This window comes from Peromyscus californicus, unplaced genomic scaffold, assembly GCF_007827085.1.
Source record: "Peromyscus californicus insignis strain IS unplaced genomic scaffold, ASM782708v3 Scaffold_15__1_contigs__length_86483966, whole genome shotgun sequence".
NCBI classification, from domain to species: domain Eukaryota; kingdom Metazoa; phylum Chordata; class Mammalia; order Rodentia; family Cricetidae; genus Peromyscus; species Peromyscus californicus.
The window spans coordinates 37,177,515-37,190,569 of NW_026294447.1; the positions used below are offsets into that span (position 1 = coordinate 37,177,515).

At 45.8% G+C, this 13,055-nt stretch overlaps 1 protein-coding gene across 1 annotated transcript; it reads left to right on the top strand.

Annotated features, from left to right (window-relative positions):
- Positions 1 to 505: 505 nt before the first annotated feature.
- Lrr1 (leucine rich repeat protein 1) lies at positions 506 to 11,072 on the top strand. The gene is made up of 4 exons (XM_052738190.1): positions 506 to 725; positions 4,184 to 4,282; positions 5,569 to 6,290; positions 10,670 to 11,072. The coding sequence occupies exons 1-4, from the start codon at positions 519 to 521 to the stop codon at positions 10,827 to 10,829; spliced, it is 1,188 nt and encodes a 395-aa protein (XP_052594150.1). The 5' UTR covers positions 506 to 518; the 3' UTR covers positions 10,830 to 11,072.
- Positions 11,073 to 13,055: the final 1,983 nt, after the last annotated feature.

A 13,055-nucleotide genomic window follows, 5' to 3' on the forward strand; every position in this document is an offset into this window, starting at 1 on the left:
GAATCGCCTCGCCCGCTGCCGTCACCTAAAGCTCCGCTCGGACTTGACTGATGCTGCCTGGCGAGAGCACATCCTCACTGGCGTATGTCCCAAACGCCTGACCCTATAAACAAAGGTGACACTCGCCTTCCCTCCGGGACCCCTAGCCCAGGGTGTGACCAGGGAACTGCCATGGGCGCTGAAACTGCTGGACCAGCGCACACCGGGACCTACGGCACCACCTGCCAAGGAAGGACGTGGTGTCCTCGGCGGCCGCCTGTCCGGAGGCTGAGGGAAGGCCCTCCGGTGCGCAAAAGCACGCAGGGATTCCGTCAGGAAACATTAAATAATGCTAAAAAATGCGCATTCCACCCGTCCCATGGGGAATCTGGGGTGGATCTCTGGGAAGACACCAAGCCGGCGGATGCAGGCGAGCCACGGGCAGCCCTGGCGTGAGGACTCCCCCCGGAGGCCCCGCCCTTCGTGTGGCGCCAAGTTTCAAAGCCTGGCGGCCCGGAGGCCAGCCAGCTAGCAGCAAGATGAGGCTGCACTGCGAGGTGGAGGTTCTTAGTCGGCACTTGCCGGTCCTGGGGCTCAAGAGCCGAGGCAAAGGCGTGCGAGCGGTGGTGAGCCTGTGCCAGCCGCCGCGCAGGAGTGAGTTGCAGCCCGGTGCAAGGGCCGAGCCCAGCAGCCGCGCCTGCCTGCTGGTCTCCACCAGGAAGGACAAGCAGGGGACCCGCTATGAGGTAGGCGGCCGGGGCGCCGTGAGCATCCACCCCCGCCGGACTTTCTCTGCGGGCTTCTGGGGGTGTCACTTGGTAGATAGCGACACCCGCCCGTCTACAAGCTTCCGACACTGCAGCGAAGCCGCTGATTTGAGGGAACCATAAAGGACCCGCGCGTCATCAGTCAAACATGCTTCCCCAGTATTTTTCAGAGCTTTTGATTTTTTTTCCCTCCCTTTAACAATAGAGGTCTTTAAGAGATGATGAAAAGGGGTTGGGTCTGTAGCTCAGTAATGGAGAGCTTGCCAATGAATAACGAGGTTCTGGGTTCAGTCTGCCGCACACACGGAGAGAATGAGTGTTAACAATGAATACGATCCAAACTGGAGTTCGAGTTAAATCTGACTTTTTGTTTTTGTTGTTGTTGCTGTTAAAGTTGTTTGCCACATGCTTTATTTATTTCGTAAACGCTTGACCCAAGGTCCAGAGATTCTTTGTGCCTGTAGAGTGGCAAACTCTATAGAGTCTGTCTGTAACCGAACCGGACGTTTGAAACAAGATTTGTAAAATCCGTTTTCCTCCATTCCCAGACACTGCTATCTGGTGAAAACAAGATGACTTTGTGTCTACTATGTGGATGAGTGAACGATTCATCACCCAGCCTTGAATCTGATTTTTTTTTTTTTTTTAGTGGATTCTATGCGTTTTCTAGGATTCTTTCCCTTATATAGTGTAGTTCACAGCAAATACTTAGTTGAGGGAAGAGAGTATTATCTTATCCAAGCAATTTGTTTTTACTCACTCACTCACTCATTCACTCATTCATTCATTCATTTACTTTTGGAGTGCCGGAGATTGAACCTAGAATCTTGTACATGCTAGGCTAGCTGTACCACTATGTAGCTAAGGATGGCCTTGACTTCCTGATACCCCTGCCTCTTCTCTCAACCGCTGGGATTACAAGCAAGTACCGTTACACCTGGTTTGTGCTGCTATGTTGAGGATAGAACCCCAGGTTCATGGTAGGCATTCTACCATCTGAACTACATTTCCTTCCATCTCAGCTCAATCGTCCCGCTCCAATCGGCTTCTACTGTTGCCCCTCTTCATCCTGTCCTTCTCTCCTTCAGCTGAGACTTTACACTGCAGTTCTAGGAGAAGTTTTTAAACGTATTTATTTATTTTGGGTGTTTTGAGACCAGGTCTTTCTATGTAGCTGTGGCCGGCCTGGAACTCATTGTAGACCAGACTGCCTTCAAACCCACAGAGAGCTCACCTGCATCTGTCCCAAGTGCTGGGGTTAAAGGCATGTGCCCCAACCTGGTTCCAGGGGAAGAAAAAAAAAATTGTTTTTTCCTTTTTTAACTTTGGTTTTGTTATATTTTGAGAGAGAGGGTTTCAGGATGTAGCTCAGCTGTCTTGGAACTCACTCTGTAGACGAGGCTAGCCTGGAACTCACAGAGATCCACCTGCCTCTATCTCCTGAGCGCTGGGATTACACCTGGCTTTCTAGGAGAAATTTAATGCAGAACTAATTATGTTTCTTAACTTAAATCCTTATTGAATTTCATGGTTCTTGAATCTTTCACTCTTCAAGGTCTGTTTTCTTTCCATACATATGTGCTACCCCACCACCACCTCTTAGCCATGCTAAATTCCTGAGTTATTAGCTTCTCACAGTTACCAAGCTCTCCCTTCCTGGCTTTTCATATGTTCCCTCCACCTGGGATGCTATTTCCTTCTATCCCCCTGACCACTTACCCAACATGTTCCTTACGGTGATATTTTATTTGTGCTGAAATGTGATTTTATTTGTATGTTAATGAAGTTGCCTGGGGATCAGAGCTAAGGTAATAGACATTAAGAAAAAGTCTGGTAGTGGTAGCACAGGCCCTTAATCCGATCACACGGCAGGCAGAATCTCTTGTGTGTTCAAGGACACAGCCAGCATGGTGACAGACACCTTTAATCTCAGTACCAACCATAGAGACCTGGAGGTCTGTATAGACAGGCAGTGACAAAGAAGTCATGTGGTTGGGTTTAGAACCAATGAGAAGGCAGAACAGAAAGTCAATAAAAAGACAGACACACAGGAAGTAGGTCTCTTTCTCAGGGGAAGGACAGCAGCGACAGGGAGGGGTAAGAAGGTGGGCTCAGGGCTGGAGAGGTGGCTCAGTGGTTAAGAGCACTGACTGCTCTTCCAGAGGTCCTGAGTTCAATTCCTAGCAACCACATGGTGGCTCACAGCCATGTAATGAGATCTGGTGCCCTCTTCTGGCCTGCAGTCATACATGCTGTATTAATAAATAAATCAAAAAAAAGAAAAAAAGGTGGTCTTAGCTACTTACTGCTCTCAATCTCTGGGCTTTTACCTCTGCATATCTCTCTCTTTTCTCTCTCTCTCTCTCTCTCTCTCTCTCTCTCTCTCTCTCTCTCTCTCAATTTATTTATTTATTGTGTATACAGTATTCTGCCTAAATGTGTCCCTGCAGGCCAGAAGAGGGCACCAGATTTCATTACAGGTGGTTGTGGCTGGGAATTGAACTCAGGACCTCTGGAAGAGCAGTCAGTGCTCTTAACCGCCGAGCCATCTCTCCAGCCCCTCTGTGTTTCTTGTTTAAGACGACTGTTCAGAATTGCATCTACAGTTCCTAGTCTTTTAATTCTTCACCTTTAAAATCACATTTCTACTCCTAAACGGAGTAAGGTTTCCCTGCCTAGGTTATAGTAACCCCTACTTACCTTTTGTTGTGTTTTTTAACAACTGTCTCAGACTGTCCATACCTTTTGTTTTTCAAGACAGAATTTCTCTGTCAGATAGTCCTGGCTGTCCTGGAACTTGTGCTGTAGACTCTGCTGGCCTTGAACCCACAGAGATCCGCCTGCCTCTGCTAGGATGAAAGGCCTGCGCCACCATTCTTATTCAACACTACTCCAAGTTATCATAGTGCCTGGTACGCGGTGGCCTCTCCGTAAGGAGTTATTGAAGTCTAAAACAAAAACATCAGTTATGGAAAGTTTTGGGCATCACTTATGTCAAGTCACTGGTCCAGCTTAGGGGTTACCATAGCAACAAGGCAAGCTTTCTGCCGTCGTGGAGTTTTCATCTAATGTATCTGAAGGCATGTTCACCTTGGGGACTGAGGCTATAAAGGTGGAGAACTGCTGCTGGCACTTCTTGCTAGAGCCATGTAAGTGGGTTGGAAGAAGGGGAGCCTTCTCTTAAAGTGAAGGAAAGATACAACAGATAGAGCAGCAATACCCAGTGTCAGCTGGCTGGAAGCTCTAACTACTCATCTACTTAAAAAAAAGAAAAAAAGCCAACCAAAGAAAAACTCCACAAGACACTTAGACTTTGAGATTAAAGGCTAAACTAAAACCTGGAAGAAGACTGGCACACTCTAGTTGCAGTGAGTGTTGTTGAATAGTAATGACTAGTTTTGTCCTCTCCCCACCCTCCCCGCTTTGATTTGAACTAGCTAAAAGAGAACGTTGAGCAGCTCTTCATGAAATTTGTGGATGAGGGGAAAGCCACTATCCGGTTAAAGGAGCCTCCCGTGGACATCTGTCTGAGTAAGGTAGGGTATTGAAAACAGTAACAAAAAATACACAAGCTAGGTGCAGCATCGAATCCTTGTAATCCCAGCACTCAGAAGCGAAGGCAGGAGGATGTCTGTAAGCCCAAGTCTAGTGTGATCTACATGTCAAGTTCTTGGCCATCCAGGAGTACACAGGGAGACAGTATACAAAAACAAAAACTAAAAAGAAAGGTTGCTTGGCTCTTAAAGCATCTTGATGGCCCACATAGCAGTTAGAGACAGACTCTTGCAGGTGTGTGTGTGTGTGTGTGTGTGTGTGTGTGTGTGTGTGTGTGTGTGTTTGAGATAGGGTCTTAGGTAGCCCAGCTGACCTAAAACTGACAGCAGTCCTGCCTCAACTTCCCCAGTGCTGGGATCACAAGCCTGAACCACCACATAGAGCTTTCCAGTATCTGTCATTATTGCTTCTGTTAATACGTTTTACATTTCTTTCTATGTGTGTCTTAGTCACTGTTGGATTGCTGTGAAGAGATACCATGACCATGGCAATGCTTGTGACAGGAAGCATTTCATTTGGGGCTTGTTTACAGTTTCAGAGGCTTAGTCCATTCATTATCTTGGCAGAGAACGTGGCGGCATGCAGATAGTGCTGCCACAGTATTATCTGAGGCCCTTACATCCTGATCTCTGATCTGTGGGCAGAGAGAAAGAGAGTCCGAGACTGAGACCATTGTGAGCTGCCTAATATGGGTGCTGGGAACTGAACCTGGGTCCTCAGCAAGAGCAGCAAGTGCTCCTAACTGCTGAGCCACCTCACCGGCCCCACACTTATTTATTCTGTGTGTATGTATGTACATCTGTACATGGGTGAGGTCTAAGGACAGCTTTCAACAGTAGGTTCTCTCCTACTGTGTGGGTTTCAAGGATTGAACTCAGGATGTCATGCTTAACAGCAAGCACCTTTACCCACTGACCCTCTCACTGCCCCCTAAAACTTCGAAAGTTAAAATTTAGACCAAGTACTAAAGTATTTTTTACAAAAAAAAAATTACATAGCCAGTGTATGCAACTGTGGGATTTTTTTTTTTTCTGTTTTTTTGAGACAGGGTTTCTCTGTGTAGCTTTGCGCCTTTCCTGGAACTCGCTTTGGAGACCAGGCTGGCCTCGAACTCACAGAGATCCGCCTGGCTCTGCCTCCCAAGTGCTGGGATTAAAGGCTTGCACGACCACCGCCCGGCTGTGGGATTTTTTTAAGGAAAGAACTAGCAAGCATGAAGTATCTAAAATGGGATTAATAATTGCATAACTTATTTTTATTTATTCAGGCCAATCCTGGCAGTTTAAAGAGTTTTCTTTCAGCTTCGAGATTGGCTCATAGAGGCTGTGATATCAGCATACCACTTTCAACACCCACACCAGTGAAGACTTCAGAATTTGAAAAATTGAAAACCAAAATGGTTATCACATCCAAAAAGGATTATCCTCTGAGCAAGAACTTTCCATATTCTCTGGAACATCTTCAGGCTTCTCACTGTAGACTTGCCCGACTTGATATGCGCATACTCTGCTTAAAAAACCTGAGGAAGTTAGACCTGAGTCACAATTGTGTAAAAAAGCTTCCAGCTACAGTTGGAGACCTCACCCACCTTCAAGAGCTGAGCCTTAGTGACAATCACTTGGAGTCATTTCCCGTGTCCTTGTGTCAGTCCACACTCCAGAAGTCACTTCAGAGTTTGGATCTCAGCAAGAACAAACTCAAGGCACTCCCGGTGCAGTTTTGCCAACTTCGGGAACTTACACATTTAAACCTTAATGATAATGAATTGATTCAGTTTCCTTTCAAGATAGGACAGCTAACAAACCTTCGTTTTCTGTCAGCAGCTCGAAATAAACTTACAATTCTACCTTGTGATTTTAAAACACTATCCTTAGAGTACTTGGATCTTTTCGGAAATACTTTTGAAAAGCCAGGAGTCCTTCCAATTATAAAGCTTCAAGTACCATTAACTTTATTGGAGTCTTCTGCACGAGCAGTACTGTCCAATAGGTAAGCCTTTCAGCCATAAAATATGGTGCTTTGGTAGCATCCCAATATTCTGATGAAACTCAGAGTAATAGTCTTATTGGGTTTTTTAACTTTTAGGTTTTTGGTGGAGCCAGGGAATAGTGGGGGCATGTATGATGCCACAGCATGTGGAGGTCAGAGGACCACTTGTGGGAGTGGGTTCTTGCCTTCCACCATGTTGGTTCCGGGGATTGAACTCAGGTCATCAGCCTTGGCAACAAGCACCTTCACCCACTGAGCCAGCTCACCAGCCCCAGCAGTCAAGTCTTAGTAACTCCTAATATTAAATATAAGCCCAGCGCAGTGGCCCACACCTTTACTCCCAGCCCTCAGGAGGCAGAAGCGTGGTCTACAGATTGAGTTCCAGGACAACCAGGGATGTTACACTGAGAAACCCTGTCTTGGAAAATCAAAACAAAACAACAGCAACCCTCCTAATGCCGTGCACAGCCTGACCCCTTGCTCCAGTGGCCTTCATGTTCTTTCCCCCTGCTTGGAATCTCAGCTCACTCTCTTCCTTGGTTCTCTACCCTCATGTCTTTGCAGAAAGATCTTACCTGCCCACCCTATTGTGAGTTTTAGTCTCTATGTTATATGGCTTACTTTGCTGTTATAGTACTTTTTACTTGCCATTTTATGTTTCTTTAACATTTATTTGCTATCGGTTTTTCTCACAAGAATTGAAGATTAGTTAGCCGGGTGGTGGTGATGGTGCATGCCTTTAATCCCAGCACTCACTATTTCTTACTTGTATATTAAATGCTTTCTCTTTGGGCTGGAGAGATGCCTCAGGGGTCAGAGAGCTCTGACTGCTTTTTCAGAGGACCCAGGTTCAGTTCCCAGCACCCACATAGGGAAGCTCACATTCACCCGTAACTAGTTCCAGAGGATCTGGTCCACTCTACGCACACTCACAGGCACACATACATTACACATTCATATAATCAGGCCAAACATTCATACACATAAGATAAAAATAAATCTTATTTTAAATATGCTGTCATGTGTTCCTGGCTTACAGACATGGCTGGATGACTATATAGTACCATTTCTCAAAATATAGTGCCCTGAGCAGATGAAACAGCATCAAGCAGATCAGGTAGGAACTTGGTAAGAGTTCCTATTGGTGTAATTATTAAGGCCACTCCACGTAGTTAAAAGGAGATTTATTTAATGGCATAACTTACAAATTAAGGGATAGGTAGGTCTCAGGGTCTGGGGAAGGTGTATCACAGTCCAGCAGTGTTCTCTGGAGCTCTGCTTGGTCCACCTCCACTATCCAGGGTCCCAACGGAGAGATCGCCGATCCAGATGAGTCCCCAGGCGCCTCCCTTGGCCCCGCCTTGTAGGTGTGACAGTTGCCGAAGTCTCAATGGGGGTTGGAACTTCCAGATCAAAGCTGGAATGGCTACCCACTACAAGTTCCTTAACAAGTTTATATATTCTTTTTTTTTTTTGGTTTTTTTTTTTTTTTGGTTTTTCGAGACAGGGTTTCTCTGTGTAGCTTTGCACCTTTCCTGGGACTCACTTGGTAGCCCAGGCTGGCCTCAAACTCACAGGGATCCACCTGGCTCTGCCTCCCGAGTGCTGGGATTAAAGGCATGCGCCACCACCGCCCGGCTATATTCTCAAAACTTACAGAATCAGGAATTTTCAGAATGGGGACTAGTTCTGTTTTAATAAGATCTCCAGGTGATTCTAATGCACCCAGAAGTTTGAGGATCCATCCAATCTGGCACAATAGTGAAATGTGGTTTATTCAGCCAGACTTGAATTGTACTGCTGGCTTCACCCATTTGGATGACTTTAGCACATTAGTTAACTTCTTAATCTCATCTGAAATTGGAATAATAATATCCACTTTACAGAAGTTTGAGGCTAAATAAGCTAATGTTACACCAAAACATTTTGTACCTGAAGGACTCAGTAACTGATGGTTCTCTTCCTTTAAGCACTAAACTGCAGTTGGTTTCAGGAAATGCACTCCATTGACTGGGTTTTTGTTTTCTTTTGTTGTCCATGTTTCTGTCATATAGATGTGGAAGCTTAGGAAGTGAACTAGCCTAGTTAGTGTCAACTGTCAACTTGACACAGTCTAGAATCACCTGAAAAAAAGTGTCAGTTGAATAATTAATTTTCTCTATCAGGTTAGTTTGTGACCATGTCTGTGAAGGATTGTCTTGATTAATAGTTGATACTGGAAAGCCCAGCCCAGTGTGGGTAGCCCTGTCTCTGGGCAGGTGATCCTAGGCTGAATATGGAAGCTGGCTGAACATTAGCCAGAGCTAGTCAGTGAATCGGCTGACAAGCAGTGTTCCTCCGTGGTTTCTGCTTCAAGCTCCTGCTTGGGTTCTGCCTTGACTTTGCTCATTGATTTGACTGTGACCTAGAAGTATAACATGAAATAAGCCTTTTCCTTCCCTGAGTTGCCTTTTGATAGGGTGTCTGTCACAGCAATAAGATGTAATTAGTAATTGAGTGCCTACAAAATAGTAGAAAGATGATAATAAAAAAACAACTTGAGTGTGTGTATGTACTTATGCTCACATGAGTACCCCTTAAATGTCAGGCCCAAGCATCATTCCTTAGTGGCTATCCATCTTACTTTTTTTTTTTTTTTTTGGTTTTTCGAGACAGGGTTTCTCTGTGTAGCTTTGCGCCTTTCCTGGAACTCACTTGGTAGTCCAGGCTGGCCTCGAACTCACAGAGATCCGCCTGGCTCTGCCTCCCGAGTGCTGGGATTAAAGGCGTGCGCCACCACCCGCCCGGCTCCATCTTACTTTTTTACAGATGGTCTTTTTTTATCTAGAACTTACCAAGGAGACTAGGCTGGCTGACCAGGGAACCCAGGAATCTGCCTATTCTCCCCGCCCTGCCCCCCAAGCCTTGAGATTACAAGTGTCCACCGCACCCAGATTTTGTCTGTGGGTTCCGTGGATCAAAATCAGGTCCTCAAGCTTATTCCACAAGGACTTTATCTGCTAAGCTCTCCCCACCTCTGCCCCAAAAAGATTAACTTGGTGGTTTTAAAAGATGTTTTACTGTGTAGGTCAGGTTGGCCTCAAATTTGCAGTCCCCCTGCCTTAAGTGCTGGGATTCATTTCACATCACCACACCTGGCTGCCGCTGCTCGCTTTTTTTTTCTTTGAGACAGGGTTTCTCTGTGTAGCCCTGGTTGTGTTGGAACTCACTCTGTAGACCAGGCTGGCCTGGAACTCAGAGATCTGCCTGCCTCTGCCTCCGGAGTGTTCTTTTTTTTTTTTGGTTTTTCGAGACAGGGTTTCTCTGTGTAGCTTTGCGCCTTTCCTGGAACTCACTTGGTAGTCCAGGCTGGCCTCGAACTTACAGAGATCCGCCTGGCTCTGCCTCCCGAGTGCTGGGATTAAAGGCGTGCGCCACCACCGCCCGGCTCGTGTTCTTTTTTTTAACTAGAGATTGAACTTTTGGGTGCAAATACCCTTCCACTGAGTTATGCCCTCTGCCCAGTCAGGCCGTGAGTTTAGGATCTGTCTCCTCCAGCCTCCAGTCAGGGTGAGATTACAGCCTGTCAACCAGGCCTTTTCGAGACCAGGTTTCTCTGTGTAGTTTTGGTGCCTGTCCTGGATCTAGCACTATAGAGCAGGCTGGCCTGGAACTCACAGATATTCACTTGGCTTTGCCCCCCCCCCCCCCCCCCCCCCCCCCCCCCCCCCCCCCCCCCCCCCCCCGCCCAGTACTTTTTAAGACAGGGTCTCCGGGCGGTGGTGGCACAAGCCTTTAATCCCAGCACTCAGGTGGCAGAGGCAGGCAGATCTCTGTGAGTTTGAGGCCCACCTGGGCTACAGAGTGAATTCCAGGAAAGGCACAAAGCTACACAGAGAAACCCTGTCTCGAGGGAAAAAAAAAAAAAAAAGCATATCTCTTGCCAGGCGGTGGTGGCTCACGCCTTTAATCCCAGCACTCAGGTGGCAGAGGCAGGTGGATCTCTGTGAGTTCGAGGCCAGCCTGGTCTACAAAGTGAGTTCCAGGACAGCTCCAAAACTACATAGAGAAACCCTGTCTCGAAAAACAAACAAAAAAGACAGGGTCTCATGCATCCAGGTTGACCTCAGCATGTTTTGTTTGTTTGAGATGTCTCCCTGTGTAGGCCTGTCTGGCCTGACTCCATCTGCCTGAGCCTCCAGAGTGCCTTCAGGAGGGCTGGGGAGATTCTGTTTTTGTTTTGCTGTGTCTTTGCCCTGTTCTTAGCAGTTGGGAAAGTAAACCGGTTATACTGAGTCCTGCCGTTGTTTTTATTTCATCATATAATTCAGTGTTCTAATTCTTGTCTAAACACATGCAATTCAGAATATAGTAACGTTGTATATGTTTTTCCCCATTAGGATTCCATATGGCCCTCATATCATTCCTTTCCATCTTTGCCGAGATTTGGATATCGCCAAAACCTGTGTTTGTGGAAGATTTTGTCTAGAGTCTTTCATTCAAGGAACTACTGCAATTAATCTACACTCTGTTGCCCCACACCGTGGTCTTAGTAGATAATATGGATAGAATGGAAGCTCCAATTATCTCTTACTTTTGTTCTTTAACTTGTTATGTAAATTTCTCTGATACGTTAAAATAATTAGTGGTATAAAAGAAACTTCTTTAGATGTACATGGTTGAGTATTTATAATTTAACAGTAACAAATTGGAGAAAGGAGAACTTTTTGTATATTTGCACAGGGAGAAAAATGTATATTAGCATTTTAATTTATTAAATTCTCAAATTTTAATTAAAGCTGAACTTTGTAAACACAGGCTTCTTTTCTGTCCTGCCCCATCCTACAGCAGCTTCCAAATAATCACCCAGAGGCTTATGCTTGTATTTATTATAAATGCTTGGCCAACAGCTCAGGCTTATTACTGACTAGCTCTTACATTTAAATTAACCCATTTCTATTAATCTATGCATCGCCACATGGCCTGTGGCTTACTGGTCCTTTGGCATCTTGCTTCTCAGGTTGCTGGGTTGCGTCTGCGCCAGCTCCATCCTTCTTCCTCTCCTTAGTTTGGTTTTTCCACCTAACCTTATCCTGCCTTGCCGTAGGCCAAAACAGCTTTATTATCAACCAATGAGAGCAACACATAGTCACAGCATACAGAAGGGCCATCCCACAGCAGAACTTAATTTTGGGGAGTGCATTGATATTCAGCAGTTAAGAGCACATACCCTCTTGCAGCGGACTGGGGTTCTGTTCCCAGCACCCACATTATGGCTGACAACTGTATGTACTCCAGTTCCAGGGAATCCAATGCCCACTTCTGACCTCCAGGGACACCAGGCATGGATGTGGTGCTCATACATGTGTGCAGGCAAAATACTAAATAAACCTTTAATCTTACTATGAAGTTTACATTTATGATTGCAGCGTTAGTTTCTGCCTCAAGTATCAGAATGTGCTGCAGTTATATCACGCTGCCCCCCCCCCCCCCCCCCCCGCCCCCCATTTAGTGCTAGGGATCAAAGCTAGGGCTCTGTGCATGAGCTGCAGCCCGGTTTTGGTTTTTGTTTGTTTGTTTTAACAAATCTTTTCTTTTTAATTTATTTATATTTTATGTGCATTGGTACTTTGCTATGGTTGTTGGGTCCCCTGGAACTGGAGTTACAGACAGTTGTTAGCTGCTGTGTGGGTACCGGGAATTGAACCCTGGTCCCCTGGAAGAGCAATCAGAGTCACCTTTCCAGCCCACCACATCTCTCTCTTTTGGAGTGGGGAAGGTTTTTCAAGACAGGGTTTCTCTGTGTAGTTTTTGTGCCTGTCTTGGGTCTTGCTCTGTGGACCAGGATGGCCTTGAATTCACAGAGATCCGCCTGGCTCTGCCTCCCCAGTGCTGGGATTAAAGGCGTGTGACACCACCACTGGGCTCACAGCTCATTTTATTTAGCAAAGTTAAACAGATACTTATCCCAATCACACAGATCATAAGAATGTTCTTGGGCTCTCGGCAGGTAAAGGTGCTTGTTGCAAAGCATGACATCTAAGTTTGAGCCTTGACAACCCACGTGGTAGGAAAGAGCAGATTTCTGCAAGTTGCACACATGCATACAAAATAACTTTTAAAAAATGTAGTAAGAGACAACTGCAGTTAAGAGCACTGGTGGTTCTTCCAGAAGACCACCAATTCCCAGCACCCACATGGTGGCTCACAACTGTCTATAACTCCAGTCCCAGGGAATCTGAGACCCTCTTCTGATGTCCTCAGGCATAGCACAAACATGGTGCACAGATACACATCAGGATAAACACCCATACTCATAAAATAAATGTTTAAAATTTTAATAAGGGGTGGAAAGAGCTCAGTGGTTAGGAGGAGCTGATGCTACTCTTCCAGAGGACCTGAATTCAGATTGCAGCACCCATCTTGGGCAGCTTAAAATGCATGAACTCCAGGTCTAAGATCCAACACCCTCTTCTGATCTCCATTCAAAATTTCTGAAATCTTATTTATTTATTTATTGGTTTTTCAAGACAGGGTTTCTCTGTGTAGCTTTGCGCCTTTCCTGGAACTCACTCTGTAGCCCAGGCTGGCCTCGAACTCACAGAGATCTGCCTGCCTCTGCCTCCCGAGTGCTGGGATTAAAGGCGTGCACCACCACTGCCTGGCTGAAATCTTTTTTAAAAATCTAAAACACTTCCCATCCCAAGCATTCCAAGTTAGGGATGCACAGTCAGTGTGTATTATGACAAGAACCATGTTTTTTCAGAAATACTATTCTATATGTTT

Coding starts and splice junctions, on each gene's coding strand:
- Lrr1 (XM_052738190.1), top strand. CDS start 519: ATGAGGCTGCACTGCGAGGTGGAGGTTCTTAGTCGGCACTTGCCGGTC. Junction 726..4,183: donor AGCAGGGGACCCGCTATGAG/GTAGGCGGCCGG, acceptor GATTTGAACTAG/CTAAAAGAGAACGTTGAGCA. Junction 4,283..5,568: donor TGGACATCTGTCTGAGTAAG/GTAGGGTATTGA, acceptor TTATTTATTCAG/GCCAATCCTGGCAGTTTAAA.